This window comes from Sinohyriopsis cumingii, chromosome 12 (assembly GCF_028554795.1).
Source record: "Sinohyriopsis cumingii isolate HCF-2022 chromosome 12, ASM2855479v2, whole genome shotgun sequence".
In the NCBI taxonomy this organism is placed as follows: domain Eukaryota; kingdom Metazoa; phylum Mollusca; class Bivalvia; order Unionida; family Unionidae; genus Sinohyriopsis; species Sinohyriopsis cumingii.
In genome coordinates, this window is record NC_142972.1 from 116,083,188 (window position 1) to 116,099,291 (window position 16,104).

At 36.7% G+C, this 16,104-nt stretch overlaps 1 protein-coding gene across 1 annotated transcript in view; it reads right to left on the reverse strand.

The window, feature by feature from the left end:
* The window catches only part of LOC149787301 (uncharacterized), a 98,943-nt gene that overhangs the window by 50,488 nt on the left and 32,351 nt on the right, over positions 1-16,104 (reverse strand). The window contains exon 6 of the mRNA XM_089977839.1: positions 3,985-4,209. Within this exon, the coding sequence (XP_089833965.1) occupies positions 3,985-4,209 (225 nt within the window). The remainder of the gene's footprint in view (positions 1-3,984; positions 4,210-16,104) is intronic.

Sequence of the window (16,104 nt, forward strand, 5' to 3'; positions counted from 1 at the left end):
CTTAACGCCATTTTTCAGCACACGATAGGCTATTCATGGCGGCCATTATTAATGGTGGAGTAAGAACCCAGGAAAACCTCGGGAAGAACCACCGACCCACGAGAAGCTACTGGCAAGCTTTCTCACATACCCACATTAGCCGAATCCCGGACTAGAACCGCCTAAGACAGAGGTGAGATGGAAGTCATCTGTAACGGAGAGCGCTTTAGACCACTCGGCCACTCGGGGCCCCAAGTATTCCTTTAGATTACACATGTATTCGTCAGGCTCTTGATGGGATCACTTTCACTCCTTGGTTTGATCAATCAGAAGGTATTGCTCACATGGAACCTCTTTATTCTAATCAGGGTGATAAACGACAATAACTTTTCGAACAAGAGAAAGATCCCGAGATTTCCTGTTTGTTTCAAACGGCCATTAGTGAAACGGAATCTACAGAAGTTCGTAAATTGGAGACCTCCCAAGGTACCTGATAATCACGAATGGTCAGTGAACTATCAAGTTGTAGTTCCATAACCTTACAGACAGGAAATACTTAGTCTGGCCCATGAAACCCCATTGACTGGTCATTTAGGGATCAATAAAGGTTATCACATGATCTTAACTCATTTCTGTTGGCCAAAAATCAAAAGTGATGTTGGCAAATTCTGTGGATCTTGTCATACCTGTCAAATGGTAGGAAAACCGAATCAGAAGATTCCGAAGTCTCATCTACAACCTATTCCTGGCTTTGACGAACCATTTAGGAGAATTATGGTAGATTGTGTTGGTCCCTTAAATAAGATCAAGTCAGGTAACCAATACCTGTTGACCTGTGTGTGTGTGTGTGTCAACAAGGTATCCAGAGGCAATTCCCTTGAGGAATATAAAATCTAAAACAATAATAAAAGGTTTGATAAAGTTTTTGTTACTCAATTTGGCCTTCTCAAGTCTGAACGGTCTGATCGAGCCTCAGATTTCATGTCTAGAATTTTTCAGCAAGTTATGTACGACTTAGGCATTCAACAATTCAAATCTTCTGCCCATCACCCTGAGAGCCATGGGTCATGAGAAAGATGTCATCCAACTTTGAAAAATATGATTCCGAAATTAGTCTTCTTCATTATGTTTCTAATTTTAAGTATAAGTTGTCAAAGGCTTGTGAGGTCGCAAGGGCAAATCTGCACTCAACTCAGTCAAAAATGAAGTCAAGATATGATAAAAACTCAAGGAAAGGAGTTTTCAGCCTGGTGATAGAGTCCTGGCTCTCTTGTCCAAACCACAAAACCTTCTTCAGGCCAAGTATCATTGTCTCTTCACAGTTGACAGGAAAGTAAATAATCTAAATTACATCATAAATACTCCCGAGAGGCGTAAACAAAAACAATTATGTCACATAAACATGCTAAAAGAGTATATTCAAAGAGATACCCAGGTTACACATGCAATTAATTTAGTTGTACCTGTCCCACTCAGTGTAGATTAAAGTGAAGGAATATCATCCGATTCTACTGATATTTGAGTGACAAATCGTCGGAATTCAGAAATTAGTAAATATCTGGACCATAAACTTTCACATTTGCAAGTGCAAGAAAGAAATGAACTAAAACAGTTATTATTTGAATATGAGCACTTATTTCCAGATGCTCCTACATCGACAAACATAATTTTCCATGACGGTGAAATTGTAAATTTTAAACCTGTCAAACAACACTCGTACAGGATGAACCCTCTCAAACAGGAATACTTGAAGAAAGAAATTCAATATTTGCTGGATAATGATTTTATGGAGCCCAGTAAAAGGGACTGGAGTTCACCATGCATATTTGTTCCAAAACCAGATGAAACTTTTCATATGTATACTGATTAGAGGAAGGTGAATAGTGTGACAAAAACAGATTCATTCCCATTACCAAGAATCGATGACTGTATTGATAAGATCGGGAATGCCAAGTATGTCACCAAATTTGACCTTCTGAATATTTTGTACTACTACTACTACTAATACTCCTACTACGACTACTAATAATATTTCGGAAATTCTTTGATAGACTCGCAGATGCATGTTTGACAACTAATTTATCTAAAAGTGAGTTCTGCCTTGCTAGTGTAACTTTTCTAGGACACAATGTGGGAACTGGACAAGTTGAACCTATGGATGATAAGGTCAAGGTTATCTCTGAATTTCCCATGCCTGTTAATAAAAAGCAACTGATGCGATTTTTAGGTATGGCCTGATACTATCAAAAACTTTGTTCTAATTTTTCTATAACTGCTGAACCCCTGACCAATTTATTGAGTAAGAAAAACAAGATCCTTTGGACTGAAAAATGTCAGGAGGCTTTTGACAAGTTGAAAGCCCTACTTCAAAGAGCGCCAGTTCTTACGGCTCCAAATTTCAGCGAATCCTTTAAACTGTATGTTGATGTAAGTGATGTTGGGGTTGGAGCCGTTTTAATTCAAGAAGATGAAAATGGTATTGATCATCCAGTGTGCTAATTTCTAAGAAATTAAATAAGCACCAAAGAAATGATTCGAGAAGGAATGTTTGGCTTTGATATTGGCATTACACCATTTTGAAGTTCAGCTCCTTCTTCGATTATTGCATTTAGTGACCAAAACCCTCTTACTTTCATTGGCAGGATAAAAAATAAAAATCAAAGACTACTAATGTGCAGTTTGTTGTTACAGGAATATAATCTTGACATCAGACACATCAAGGGAATATATAATTTAATAGCAGACGCACTTTTCAGTGTATAACAATGTATTATTTCATGTACACTGTGTGTAATTTATTCGAGTTCTTTTAAACCTCATGTATAATTCGTCTGTGGTAAAAGGAAAGCTTTATGTATACATCTTTCTTTTTCTTTATGGGGAAAGTGTTATGTATATTTGATTTAATTATATCTGATTTAATATATATTTTGTTCAATTTAATTGTTTGTCAGTTTTATTTTTTTATTACATAATATTGTAATATAAATTTTTTCACTAGAGATGATACTTTTTTCAGAAAATAGTTTTACCTTGACTGTTCGTTTTATGAACACCAGGTGTTGATCTAAATCCTGACCTTGATTCAAAATTCTTTTCTAATTTTAAAATGATTGGTTGTTGTCAAGGTCATTTGGGACTACGAGTTTAACATATAAATTATTATTTTTTATTTCTTAGAGTAAAAAGATTGGTTTTCGTCAGGGCCACATTGGGTGAACGTGATCTTTAACAAGTACCTAATTTCTACGAGCTTCCAGAACATGATCACGGGATCCCCTGTTTACGTTTTAGAAGGCGATATAACCTTTGTTTTGGAGAATTATTCTCAGTAGAAATTGGGCGGTTACACTGGAAGTTGTATGTTGTGCTGTTTGGAGTTATTTCAAATTACTTGGATTCAAAAGGATTAATTCTGTTATTTTTCTGGAAAATACATGTGTTCATGTGAAATTGTTGAATAAGGACAGCTTTTATACAAATTTATTCAGCTATCAAAAACTGGAATTATAATTCTTGTTTCTACAAGGAACTGTAGACTTCAAAACTAGATGTTACAGCATACTACATTGTCTCCCGCGTTGGATTCTTCGTCCGGATTCGAACTTAAAATCAGTAGAACATTTTTTTATTAGGACTACTAAAATTGTATTCTTGGATTATTTTTGGATTTAATTCTATAAAACCGTAAGTTCATATTTTTTTATTTTTACAGAATTTTTCCAGGGAAATAAATTATTGTATTTTTTCAAAGCTTGTTGTTGTCACTCTTTCTTGTGTTACTGTTTTCTCGAGCCTGAAAACGTGACATAAGAAGATAGATAGATAGATAGATAGATAGATACGTAGATAGATAGACATACATACATACATACATACTTGGATAGATAGATAGATAGATAGATAGATAGATACATAGATAGATACATAGATAGATAGATAGATAGATAGATAGATAGATAGATAGATAGATAGATAGATAGATAGATAGAAATGTAACCTTACCCGAAAGCATCGAAAGCGTAGGCGTTAGGAATGGTAAAGTTCCTTTTATAGTGTATTCTTGTTTCGTTTCCATCCAAGGATACTGATCTAACAGTCAGTTTATTTTCGTCAAGGGAAACCCAATAAATACGGTTGTCATAAAGCTGCATTAGCCTCACGGGTGTGTCAATAACGGTGACTGTCTCAGTTTGTGAACTTTTCACAGATTTACGGTACAGAACTTGGCTTGAAAAAAAATAGAAAGCGAAAAAAAGTCATTCTTAAAAGCTACAATTTTCATTCATCTAGGTCAAAACCATAGTCTTTGAAATACCTTGAGCTTTTAGATAACACAATTAAGATTAAAAATCGTTAAAAATTCTTTCAAAAAATGGATTTAATTTTAGGAAAATGATGGGTCTCTTTTGGTCCTTTCTTCTTCAGGTTGCTCTGAATTGAACATACTGTCTCATCAACTATGTGTCAGAGAATGTCTAGATCATCAATGCTTGAACATACCGTCTCATCAACTATCTGTCAGAGAATGTCAACATCATCATTGCTATTCATCCAATAATGACTAAGCACAATTTAGCATACTGATATTTCTCTACATGTGTAAACATTTACAAATTTATCGCAATTTGTTAATCATAAACTGGATTTCAAATTCAAGTTAATACAAGCCTTCAGCTTCTTAGCTACTTAGTACATAGTCACTTGTCCCGTATTTGTCTTCCATCGGAACTTAGTGAGGAAAGCTGGCAACATAGACAATTTAACACTAACATTGGAATTCATAAAACAATGTAATTTGCAAGGTTTATCTCGCTAACATCAAAGTCACGCTCAAAGCCACCGTCAAAGCTGAAAGCCACAGTGAAAGATCAAAGCCACACTCAAAGCCACAGGCAAATCTCAAAGCCATTCAAAGCTGATAGAAACAGTCAAATCTGAAAGCCACAGTCAAAGATCAAAGCCACAGGCAAAGCTGAAAGCCATTCAAAGGTGAAAGCCACAGTCAAAGCTGAAAGTCACAGTCAAAGCTCGAAGCCACAGTCAAAGATCAAAGCCACGATCAAAGCCACAGGCAAAGCTCAAAGCCACAGTCAAAGCTCAAATGACAAGCTGCGTATATATTTCGAAGGTAAAACGAGAACATCAATGTTGGTATATAAATTTAACTTTTCCAACGGTTGAATTGTGTACCAATTCAGTGGTAAGAAAAGCCCTTCATGACATACATATATCAAAGACATAAATACACTTTATAAGCAAAGCATATTACATACTGCATACATGAAAAGGACAAAATAGAGTGATTCATGGCAAAGATCAATTAAAACCGTCCAAATGAATGACGAAACCTGCTTTTACGTGCAATACCTGAGGAGGGGAGTACAACCCTGTTTGGAAATGCAATTTAGGCTTGTGAATCGAACAAATGGTTACCTGGTTACGTTTTACATAATGTTTTATACGTTTTGCATGATGTTTTATATGTTTTGCATGACGTTTTCTACGTTTTGCATGGTGTTTTATCTCACGAGAAGAGCTATATGCTACAACCACTTTGTATATCAACTATCTAATAATAATAATAATAATAATAATAATGAGGACTTTGTATAGCGCCTAATCTTTAGAAGCTCTAAGCGCTTTGCAACATGAACAACACTTATAACATAAACAACAGAAATAATGATATGATTCCAAAAAACAAACACCATGAAATTAGAAAACATAAATAACATGTTGAAAATATTTAAGGTACGAAACATTATTAGGTCTTTAAGTTTATTTTTGCAGTCTAAATAAGTGAGTTTTAAGAGCACACTTGAATAGGATCACTGTGTCTTTCTAAGTTCAGTGAGCAATTCATTCCACGTTGCTGGGCCCTGGTATACAAAAGAACGTTATCCATATGACTTCGTTTTCATAGTGGGAATAATGAGTATACGATTGTCAGAAGAGGATTATAAGTTTTTACTGGAGTGTACAGGTCGGATATGTATGTTGAAACGTAGTACAGAGAACACATTTCATGTTTCATTCTGGATCGACTGGATATCAGTGTAGGGTACAGAGCAGCGGGGAGGTATGCTCTGATCGTGGTACTCTAAGTATGATCCGAGCAGCTGTGTTTTGAAGTTTTTGAAGTTTTTGAGTTGATATTGAGATGGACCAGACAGAACTGAGTTACAATAGTCCAGTCTTGAAAGTACTAATAAACACACGCGTGTTTTAATGGCATCAACTGAAATATATTTGCGAATGGAGCTGATGCGTCTCAGCTCAAGATATGCAGCCTTGCATATGTTCGTGACATGTTGGTGCAATGCGAGAGTACTGTCGTGCGTAACACCTAGGTATCTTATTGACTGTGTGAATTTATTGCTGGTGTTGCTGATATTTATTGTTTTAGGTAAAGGATGTGAATGAAAAAGTCTTTGTGTTGTGATCAGAATGGCCTCAGTTTTATCGTCATTCATCTGCAGCTTGGTACATGTCATTCATGACTTCACATCAGAAATGCACCTCTCTACACCTTGGATGGTAGCATCAACTTTAATTGGGTGACTAGATTAGTATATCTGGGTGTCGTTAGCGTACAATTAGTGAGACACTGGAAGATGATGTATAACACTTGAGAACGGCTGAGGGTATAGAATGAAAGAACAGGTCCAAGAACAGACCCCTCTGGAACACCACAACATAGATTAACTGGGCTGGAGTGTATTCCATTTTCAAACACAATTTGTGTCCTGTTGACCATGTCGGACTTGAACCACAGTAAGGCTGTATCGTGAATGCTAAATACATGCTGGAGACGGTGAAGTAATATATCATGGTCTATTGTGTCAAATGCTGCAGACAAATCAAGGAGGGTGAGGACTGTAATCTTTCCGCTATCCAAAGCAAAGAGAATGTCATTAACTACTTTTAGAAGAGTAGTTTCAGTACTGTGGCAAGGGCGAGATGCAGATTGTAGATTGCTAAAAGACTGTTTGAATTCAGATGAGATACAAGCTGGGATCGAACAACCTAATATTTTTATATAAATGGGAGATTAGAAACTGGACGGTAGTTCTTTAAATCGTTTTGGTCGAGTGTTGGTTTCTTCAGCAGAGGCTTTACAATGGCAGTTATGAAAAATGATGGGAATTCCCCTGATGAGAGAGAGGTATTAATAACATCAGTTAGTGAAGGCAATACTGGATCTAAGCATTCAAGCAGCAGTGATGTTGGTATTGGATCAAGTTCACATGACTTTGGTGCACTCTTCATCAGGATTGTACGTACTAAATACATAGAGACAGGTTTAAATGGTGCTAATGGTTGCCACTTAAATTCTATATCCCTTCTGTATGGGACGACGAGTCAATTAAAATTGTGTTGTTAAGAAGCTTATTTCTAATTGTTTGTACTTTGTCACGGAAGAAATTTACAAACAGGTCCGGAAGGTCGACTTGACCTGTACCTCTGTAGCTCTATATCAGATGTTCCCAAAGTGGGCGGTACCGCCCCACCCCCCCTCGGGGGGCAGTGGGATTTCCGAGGGAAGGCGCTAATGCTCAATAGTGCTTGTTACGTGGTAATGTATGGGGCGCTGAGGATAACCAAAGGGGACGGTGGCCCGAAAAATTTGGGAACCATTGCTTTAAATGAATCACGAATTATATTACAATATGATACAATACTATCACATTATTCCACTTTTTCATATCTGGCAACATATAAAACAAGAGGGTTTTGACATAGTTCATGATCTGCATCACATTAGCACATCTATATAGTACAATCTTGCCAACACTGCATTGGAACGAAGGTACATGCGCACTTTATAAAATCGATAACGGTTTCGCGGTTTGAAGGCAGAGATATCCCTTTTGGTGTAATTATTTCCATCTTTCATCTGCCAACTACAGTCTGGAGTACTTGGTCACTCAGCACCATCTTTGGGCCCCGACTGGCCGAGTGGTCGAAAGGGCTCACCGTTACGGATCACTGCCATCTCACCTCTGCCTGCATGGGTTCTAGTCTCGGGTTCGGCCAATGTAGGTATGTGAGAAAGCTTGCCAGTAGCTTCTCGTGGGTCGGTGGTTCTTTCCGGGGTTTTCCGGGTTCTTCCTCCACCATTAATACTGGCCGTCATGTATAGTGTATCTTGTGCTGAAAATGGCGTTAAACCCTACAACAAGAACAACAAAAGCACCATATTGCCAGCTACATTATAGCCGTGTATTGTACCATACCAATCATTTCCACCAGTGCTAACCTTGTATGAGGAACATGTTCTGAACCAGTATACTTCCTAATGAACATATTATATCTTAGGTTTGAAATTTTGTTAGAAATACGTTGTTGGTTCATAAAGGTAATATACCAACTTCCCATCAGTATTAGCATCAATACGATTTACAACCTCTCCTAACTCTGAGAAAACTTGAGTGATTCATCCGAACTTGTGAACGAGTTCCAGAATGTCACTTTGCAAGTCTACCAAATTATGCCGCATCTAAAGAAAGCACGGAAATCTAAAAGAGCTAGCATTTTATAAAATTCTGATACATCATTGGAGAAGAATCGAGTGCCCGTGTATTCAAGTCCCAGAGACAGTATGTGTTTTTGTACATATTTTTGAAAAGCGTACAAATGCAAGGACGTTAGTAACTGATGTACGCAATTTTGATTTGTCAGTTCACCAGGTGCTATTATCTCCTGCTTGCAGTGTAAATATGTTGTTTGCTTCCTTTATCGGACTTTGTACGTACTGTTCTTGCATGAATGTTACTACTATATAGACCGATGAGGTTACGAAATAACTCATACTTTTCTTGGCCAAAGTACGTCATTGGTAAGCATTTAAGACGTAACTATAATTATCGTGGAATTTTCCAAGTTGTAGCGATAAGATATGATATATACCTCATAAATACATGTCATTCGGTTTTCGGCTTGGACATTAAGTAATTAGAGTAGTCAGAACATCTTTTGGTTGATTTTGGCTATCAAAGTTTTTGAAGAGGTTCCTTGTTATCGAAAGTATATCCTTGTGGCAGCACATTGATTGCATGTATGCGCCACTTAAGCATTGCACATGATTTTGGTATCACACTTATAGCAGCAGCGAACACATACCTTGTCAGAGATGAAAATTCGTACGAGGAAACTGATATTTACAGATCACTTTCTGTTTCGGATGTCATAGCAAAACAATCGATGGATTAGGACTCGCTCTTCCTGGATAAATGAATTGGTGTTTTACAGGTTTTGTGGATCTTTCCAAACATTAAAATTTTGATTTCTTCATTGGAGACCAAAATGACACGGATTTGTAGGTAATTCGCCTTGACACGAAAAGTACTCCTTCCATGTAATATCGTTCCTCTTTACAATGTCACTAATTACTATTTTTGTAACCATATTCATCACACAATAACGATTGCATTGATTTTTGATTTGTTACAAGATATTTCAATTTCTTTATGTTAATATCTTGTCTTGGCAGAATAGTTCCTTGTATTCACAATGTTTTGTTCATTTTGAACATCAATCTCAGCTACATGTAACACGTATACTTCCGCAAATGGGTCAAACCAGTATCATACTATTTAGGAAAAATCTAGAACGTGCTGCTAGATTTAAAGAATCTCTGGTGGGAGTCCACCAAGAACTTTCATCCACCGGAATAATTTATTTTATTCCATGATTATATTCTTATGCAGTGTATTCTACAGGTGACTTATCAAAGGTAAATTGCCAATTCTGCATTGTTGGATGGAGTCCGGATGAATATAGTCAAGAGCATTATTGCTTGTTATGTAGTAAGGGATCAACTTCGTGCAATGCTGTATGTCAAGTGTCACATACAGTAACGCTACAAGCGGCTACTTTGAAAATATTGTCCTAATGGGCCGCTATGACATTCTGCTTTTAAAAGGGCAAATAATTTTTCGAAACAATCGTCTTTTAGAATTGTCTTTTTCTCTTCATGAAAGGAATTGTGACTGCTGTGTTGAACTTGCCAATTAGGACTTTAGCAATTTCCTACGAGGACAAATTTAATACCCACTGCAATTGCAATAATCGTATCGATTGATAGACTTTTCGCGAATAAATTAAAGCTTGACCTCAATTTTTTCACACTGCTCATTACTGCAATTAACACATTGATACAAAACTGACTTACTGGGTCTGTTAATTTTTCCGGATACATGTACAAAACGACATACGTGTTTTGTTCTCACTCTGTGTCGTGTTTTTGTTTTGGGGTTAACGCCAGTTTTCAGCGCAAAATAGGCAGCACATGGCGGCCAGTATAAATGATGGAGGAAGAACCCGGTAAAACCCCAGTGAGAACCACAGACCCACGATGAGGTACGGCAGATTTCTCATATACCCACATTCAATAGAGCCTGAGACACGAACCCACGCGGACAGAGGTGAGATGGCAGTGATCGGTACAGGCAAGCTCTTCAGACCAATCGGCCACCCGACTCGCTTTGTGGAAAGAGCGAGTTGAATGTAGCGCAGCGATAAAGCTGTAAGTCATGGCCATCAGGCCGAAACTTATTGAAACGCTATATCAAATTAGTTATTTTTCTTCCACTCCGAACAAAATACGTATGCGGTTTTGCATTCACTAGATACCTCTCTTTTTATACAAGGTGTGCATGGATTAAAAACAAATTTTAATTTTTAGAGGTTCGATTAGGTGTGGTCTTTTACGGTGAAGAGACGCAGCGAGGCCTTGACGCAGAGACACATTCATAGACCGTATGTCTGTATCAAATAGGTTTTTACCCTTAGTTCGAAAACAAAAATTGGGAGCACTTTAGTATTAATTACATTTCCTTTTTGTGATGTCCAAAAGTCTTTGATCCAAGCATGTGATATTCAAAGTAAAGAAACCTCAAAACGACTCAGTACACCTAAGAATATCGTCTACTGGATACAAGTTTAAAAACACGCCCAAAATTGTATTGGCTACTTGTGAAACGGCAATACGGACTAAATATACGTATAAAACCAATTTCAAACAATTAAATTTTACATATGTTCTAGAATGGCGTTGTTACACACATGCATGAGCACTCTAGTGACAGAATTGATAATTAAATGAGAATAGTGGCAACTTTCTCGTGTAACTCGTCGTGACTTACGGCTGTGTATTAGCTGAATATGAGTAGTGATTGTTGTGCAGTAGAAATCGTACTTCGTTTTCTACTTTGTTCGTGTCATTGTCGACTTTTTACATCTCGTTTCATATGAGAAGCACTTGTACAGAAAATCGAAATATATCTCCTTTTTTATCAAACACAGAAAACATTCAATAACTCATGTAGTAATGAAATGGCATTTTGTAGCAATGAAATGGCATTTACAGCTTATGTAGTAAGGAAATGGAAGCTATTTAGTAAAGAAATAGCATTTCCAACTCAGAAAACATTCAATAGCTTACGATGTAATGAAATGGCATTTTCAACTATGATTTTTTCCATAAATACCCAGTGTACTCAAGAAATATGTTGCTATCAGTTCATTGTCTTCTAACATTTTCAGATTTCTATTAATTGCTCTCCAAGCATTCATTCATTATGATATGACAATTGTATTCTTTGCTGTAGAGTGTGTTTTAATTTTTTGTTTTGACCGATGTACTCTGTACGAAGCATACCCTGAATTATGATGACCAATTTATTAACATTAATAGTGATTTTCTACTGGTCAGTATGTACACAGCCACTACAAATATTATAAGCAGTATTAATATCCGAACCACTTCTTTAACGGGTATTAAAAAGACGTAATAAGGCATAAAAATACAATGTACACCAACGATGCAAAATGGAATCTGCTAACGTACGTCAGGAAACAAGGGTAATGTTGATGAAAACAAAAGCATAAGGTCATCTTGCATAAACACATGGTCCTAATAAATCTAAACACAAGTTCATATACCTAGAATTTGTAAATGTAATGACTGAACGTGAAATCAAGATCAAATGTGTCACTTTCTAAAGAATCTCGATAGGTTAGCTTACCCTATTCGTTGTGTGTTGGTAAAAGGCGACAACGATTTAACCCAGGGAGTAACTCTTTATTCTTCTTTTTTCAGCAGAAATATCCCCTACTGCCCCGACAAATATCACCTCTAGCTTAGTTATATATTACCTCCAGCTACAACAAAACTACCCCCCCCCCTCCGCCACGACATATATCTCTCCAACCAGGACAAAGAGTATCCTCCCCAGCAACAACACTCAATGTTATCCTCTGACACTAGCGGTTGTCTCAAGAACACGAAATCATTATTACATCAAATATATAAAACTTTGTCAGGAGTTTGACGTAGAAATTACACAGTTTTTAAAGTCTTTGGCCGAATGTTTGAATGCAAACTATTGTCCACTGCTGGGCACAAAGTGTCCCAATATCGAGTCAAGGTTTCCAGAGCACAGTTAGGCGATAGGTCAGGTTTGTCTAAAGATAACGGAAACGTCTGTCTTAGAATTATTCTTTTAGGCAGAAAATGGTGCCTTGTTGCCTAGAAAATTTTGTCTAGATGATCAAACTCTAAATAGTCATTGGACTCTCTCAAGAAATCTACGTATCCAATTAGGTCTGGCAAGGTTTCAGAGGTCACCAAATATCTTGTTCGTAGACAGTCATCTTCGTTAACCAAGTTTCCTACATGATCGAGGGAAGGGGTGCGCACAGCTGGAATGGACTCATAAATAGGCAGTTTTCGATTGCTGGTCTGTGTTTGTACAAATACATCCTTTCCATTAGATACGCCTGTAATGGCTTCTCTCTGGTACGTAGTCATATTTTTGATGTTAAACATACAAAGTATCCTTTAGAAGTCAGTTGCCTCTACCATTTTCAGCCGATGTACAAAGCACTGCTGATACACGCTATTGGTTATTTCGCATTACATACAAAGGGAGGCAACTATGAAATTAAATAGATGTCGCTAGGACAAATCATTGAAATATATGATCGACACACGAAGGTGTAGATAAGGTTAACATATCGGAACTTTGGCTGGCAAAGATGAGACACAGTGTGATGAGTAAAGATCGCCAGAACCTAATCTGGTCTTAGGCACTTCTAATTGTACCAGCATATAAAATAATGTCAGGTTCAAGTCAAGGTCACCAGAACATAATTAGGTATTTGAGGCCTCTGCATATCGAATAGAGAGTCATATTTAATTAAAAACTTCCCAATATATGTCGCTTACAAACAATGAATGACAGATGGAGAACAAATAATGCCTGCCTACGGTACGTCACAGGGAAGGGTGGGGGCACAATTACAATAACTGCATCTTAAATCTTCGTTTCCTGGATTATTGGTATGATTACCCCAAGATCAAAAGCCTCTCAAACACATTTGTTCCGTCTCATCAGTCCTACACAGTCGACAATAAAACCAAGTATTCTAAAAGGAAAGAAATCCCAAGAGATCAGAATAGGAAATATCGGTCATTATACACTGTCGACAGCAAACGAAAACGATATACCTAGGTTTACTTTACATTTATTCTCTTCGCTGAACGTTTCTTGACGTTAATTTTATGATTTAATATCCCAACTACAAGTGATTCATTTTAATCGTTGATGCGAAAATGTCCCGTTTTGTGACCATGCATATGCTGATTGAGCAAAGCATGCTTCTACTGTTTTTGATATATCAAACATAAAAATATATTGTTTGTGATTCTTGAAGATTAAATAAAGATACTTTATGTTTAAGTATGTATGGTATCAATTACTTATAATATACGGAAGGATCGATTATTCAAGAAATCAAAATGATTAGCAAATGAATAGCGACAAGCATATTCGACGAGATAGTGATTGGTTGTTTAGAAGAATCCAAGAAAACATTGGTCTACTTATAGTGATTGGCTGTTTAAAAGATAGTGATTTTATGCTTCGAAGAATCCAAGAAGGGTTATAGGTCTACACAATATTGTGATTAGCTGTTTAGAAGATGTGGTGATTGGCTGTTTAGAAGATATAGAGATTGGCTGTTTGGCTTTTTGGAAGATATAGTGATTGGTTGTTTAGAATATATAGTGATTGGCTGTTTGGCTATTTAGAAGATATAGTGATTGGTTGTTTAGAAGATATAGTGATTGGCTGTTTAAGAGAGTCCAGAGAGGCATGCATAGGTCCACACAGATTTTATGAACCACAGTATTTAAAATAGCTAAGTAAATTTTTTTATCAATAGTGTTGTTGTTGTTGTTGTTGTGGGGTTTAATTGCATTTTTCAGCACACGATAGGCTATGCATGGCGGCCAGTATTAATGGTGGAGGAAGAACCCTGGAAAACTCCGGTAAGAACCAGCGACCCACGAGAAGCTACTGGCAAGCTTTCTCACATACCCACATTAGCCGAATCCTAGACTCGAACCAACGCAGACAGAGGTGAGATGTCAACAGTGTGCCGTATATACTATCTTGTAAGTCTTATGCAACTGCAAGCTGCATAGACCCATATCTGTTTTGCATAATGTGACAGCAGATACGGGTATATGTACTTTGTTAGGACCAATCAATAGAAATAAACAACACAGAGCCTGATCTACTATCGCATAATGCGCTAACATGCCAGTTCATGCCAGCACAACTTGTAGATGGAAAAACTTGCTACGTTCATGTCCGTTTGTCCGTAAATCCCGAAAACCTTGTTAGCAAGACTGCATAAAACCACTATATACACAGACAAATTAAATTTGACTACATTATTTGGTTTCATATGTAGATGAACTTATGAGATTTTTAGGACATAGCAGCATTTTTTCAATAAGCAATTTTCTGATCTTTGTTCACACAATGTTAAAGTCATCAAGCAAAAACCACTCAAGATGTACATTTCGTAGGCATGTTTGTATTTATACATATATTACTAGGTGAGTATGAAGGTAATTTCAGAATATCTTTTGTTCAATTTTTACATATTGGGCCTCCCTTTTGCTGTAAATTGCTTTCCAGCACGATAAAACGAAAATCACACCGGGTACAAGTCAAAATTGCGACACATATCTATAAACATATGACAATGACCAGATTAGATTTTCATGCAAGTCAATCAGTATTTCACATTTCTTTCAACTTTTTAAATTTTTTGGGACTTAAACGTTTTGGTAAGCATTTCTGCATTAGATCCATACGCTTGTTGGCATACTTGAGTTAGACAAATGAAATTTTGCTTGCATGTTCATTTTCCTTTTCCTATGTAGACGATCTGAATAGAGCCTTAGACCATTACATGAGCTTTTCAATTTTGTAAAAATTTGTTTTAACTTGCTTGACATCTGAAGATTTTTTTAGGACATTATTCAAAAACCTGATGAGGAAGACAAATGAAGTTTAATACGAATTTCGTGTAGTCTGATTAGATTTTCAGGCCATTACAACACTTTTTCATTATTCTGTACACATTTCTAATTATTTCTGCACAAACTTTGTTTGCAGTAGTAAGCAAACGCGGCTCAAGGCCCATAGCAGAATTTTCTCAATTGTCACTCATGTTTGAACATACTGGACGCTGAAATTTTTAGTGAAACTTGTCAATGCGATTAAAAAAACAACACTCAAGTTTGACAAATACAATTATATATACACGTCTGTATGCATATGTAATATAACCTGGTTCAATTATCATGCAATTATTGTTAATCCGGGATTTGCACTTTTTGGCAGTGGGATCTAACGTGATTTACAAAACACGAATATAGTTTTATCTCAGATTTTAAAAAGAAGATAAAGTGACTTGCATAAAAGATCAAGAAAGAAATTCGAAATATGTGTATTTCACCAAAAAGTATTGCGAATGCTTGGCTAATTGCTATGGTACTAGACACCATCAGGTCTCAGTTCAAAATGTTCCCGTTGAAAAGGCGTTATCAATAGGATGGTGAGACACTGATCAAGGCAATGCTGTTGATTTCATTTATACAGACTATCCTTGTTTGCCAAGAAATGAAAAGTTTAAAGCATCGAATGTTCACTAACTATAACGGAATTATAAAATCTGATATCTACCACCTGATTATAAAGTAACCATTATCTACAAAAATGTTTAACAGACAGCGAGTTCGCCAATTTCTCAAAAGTACAA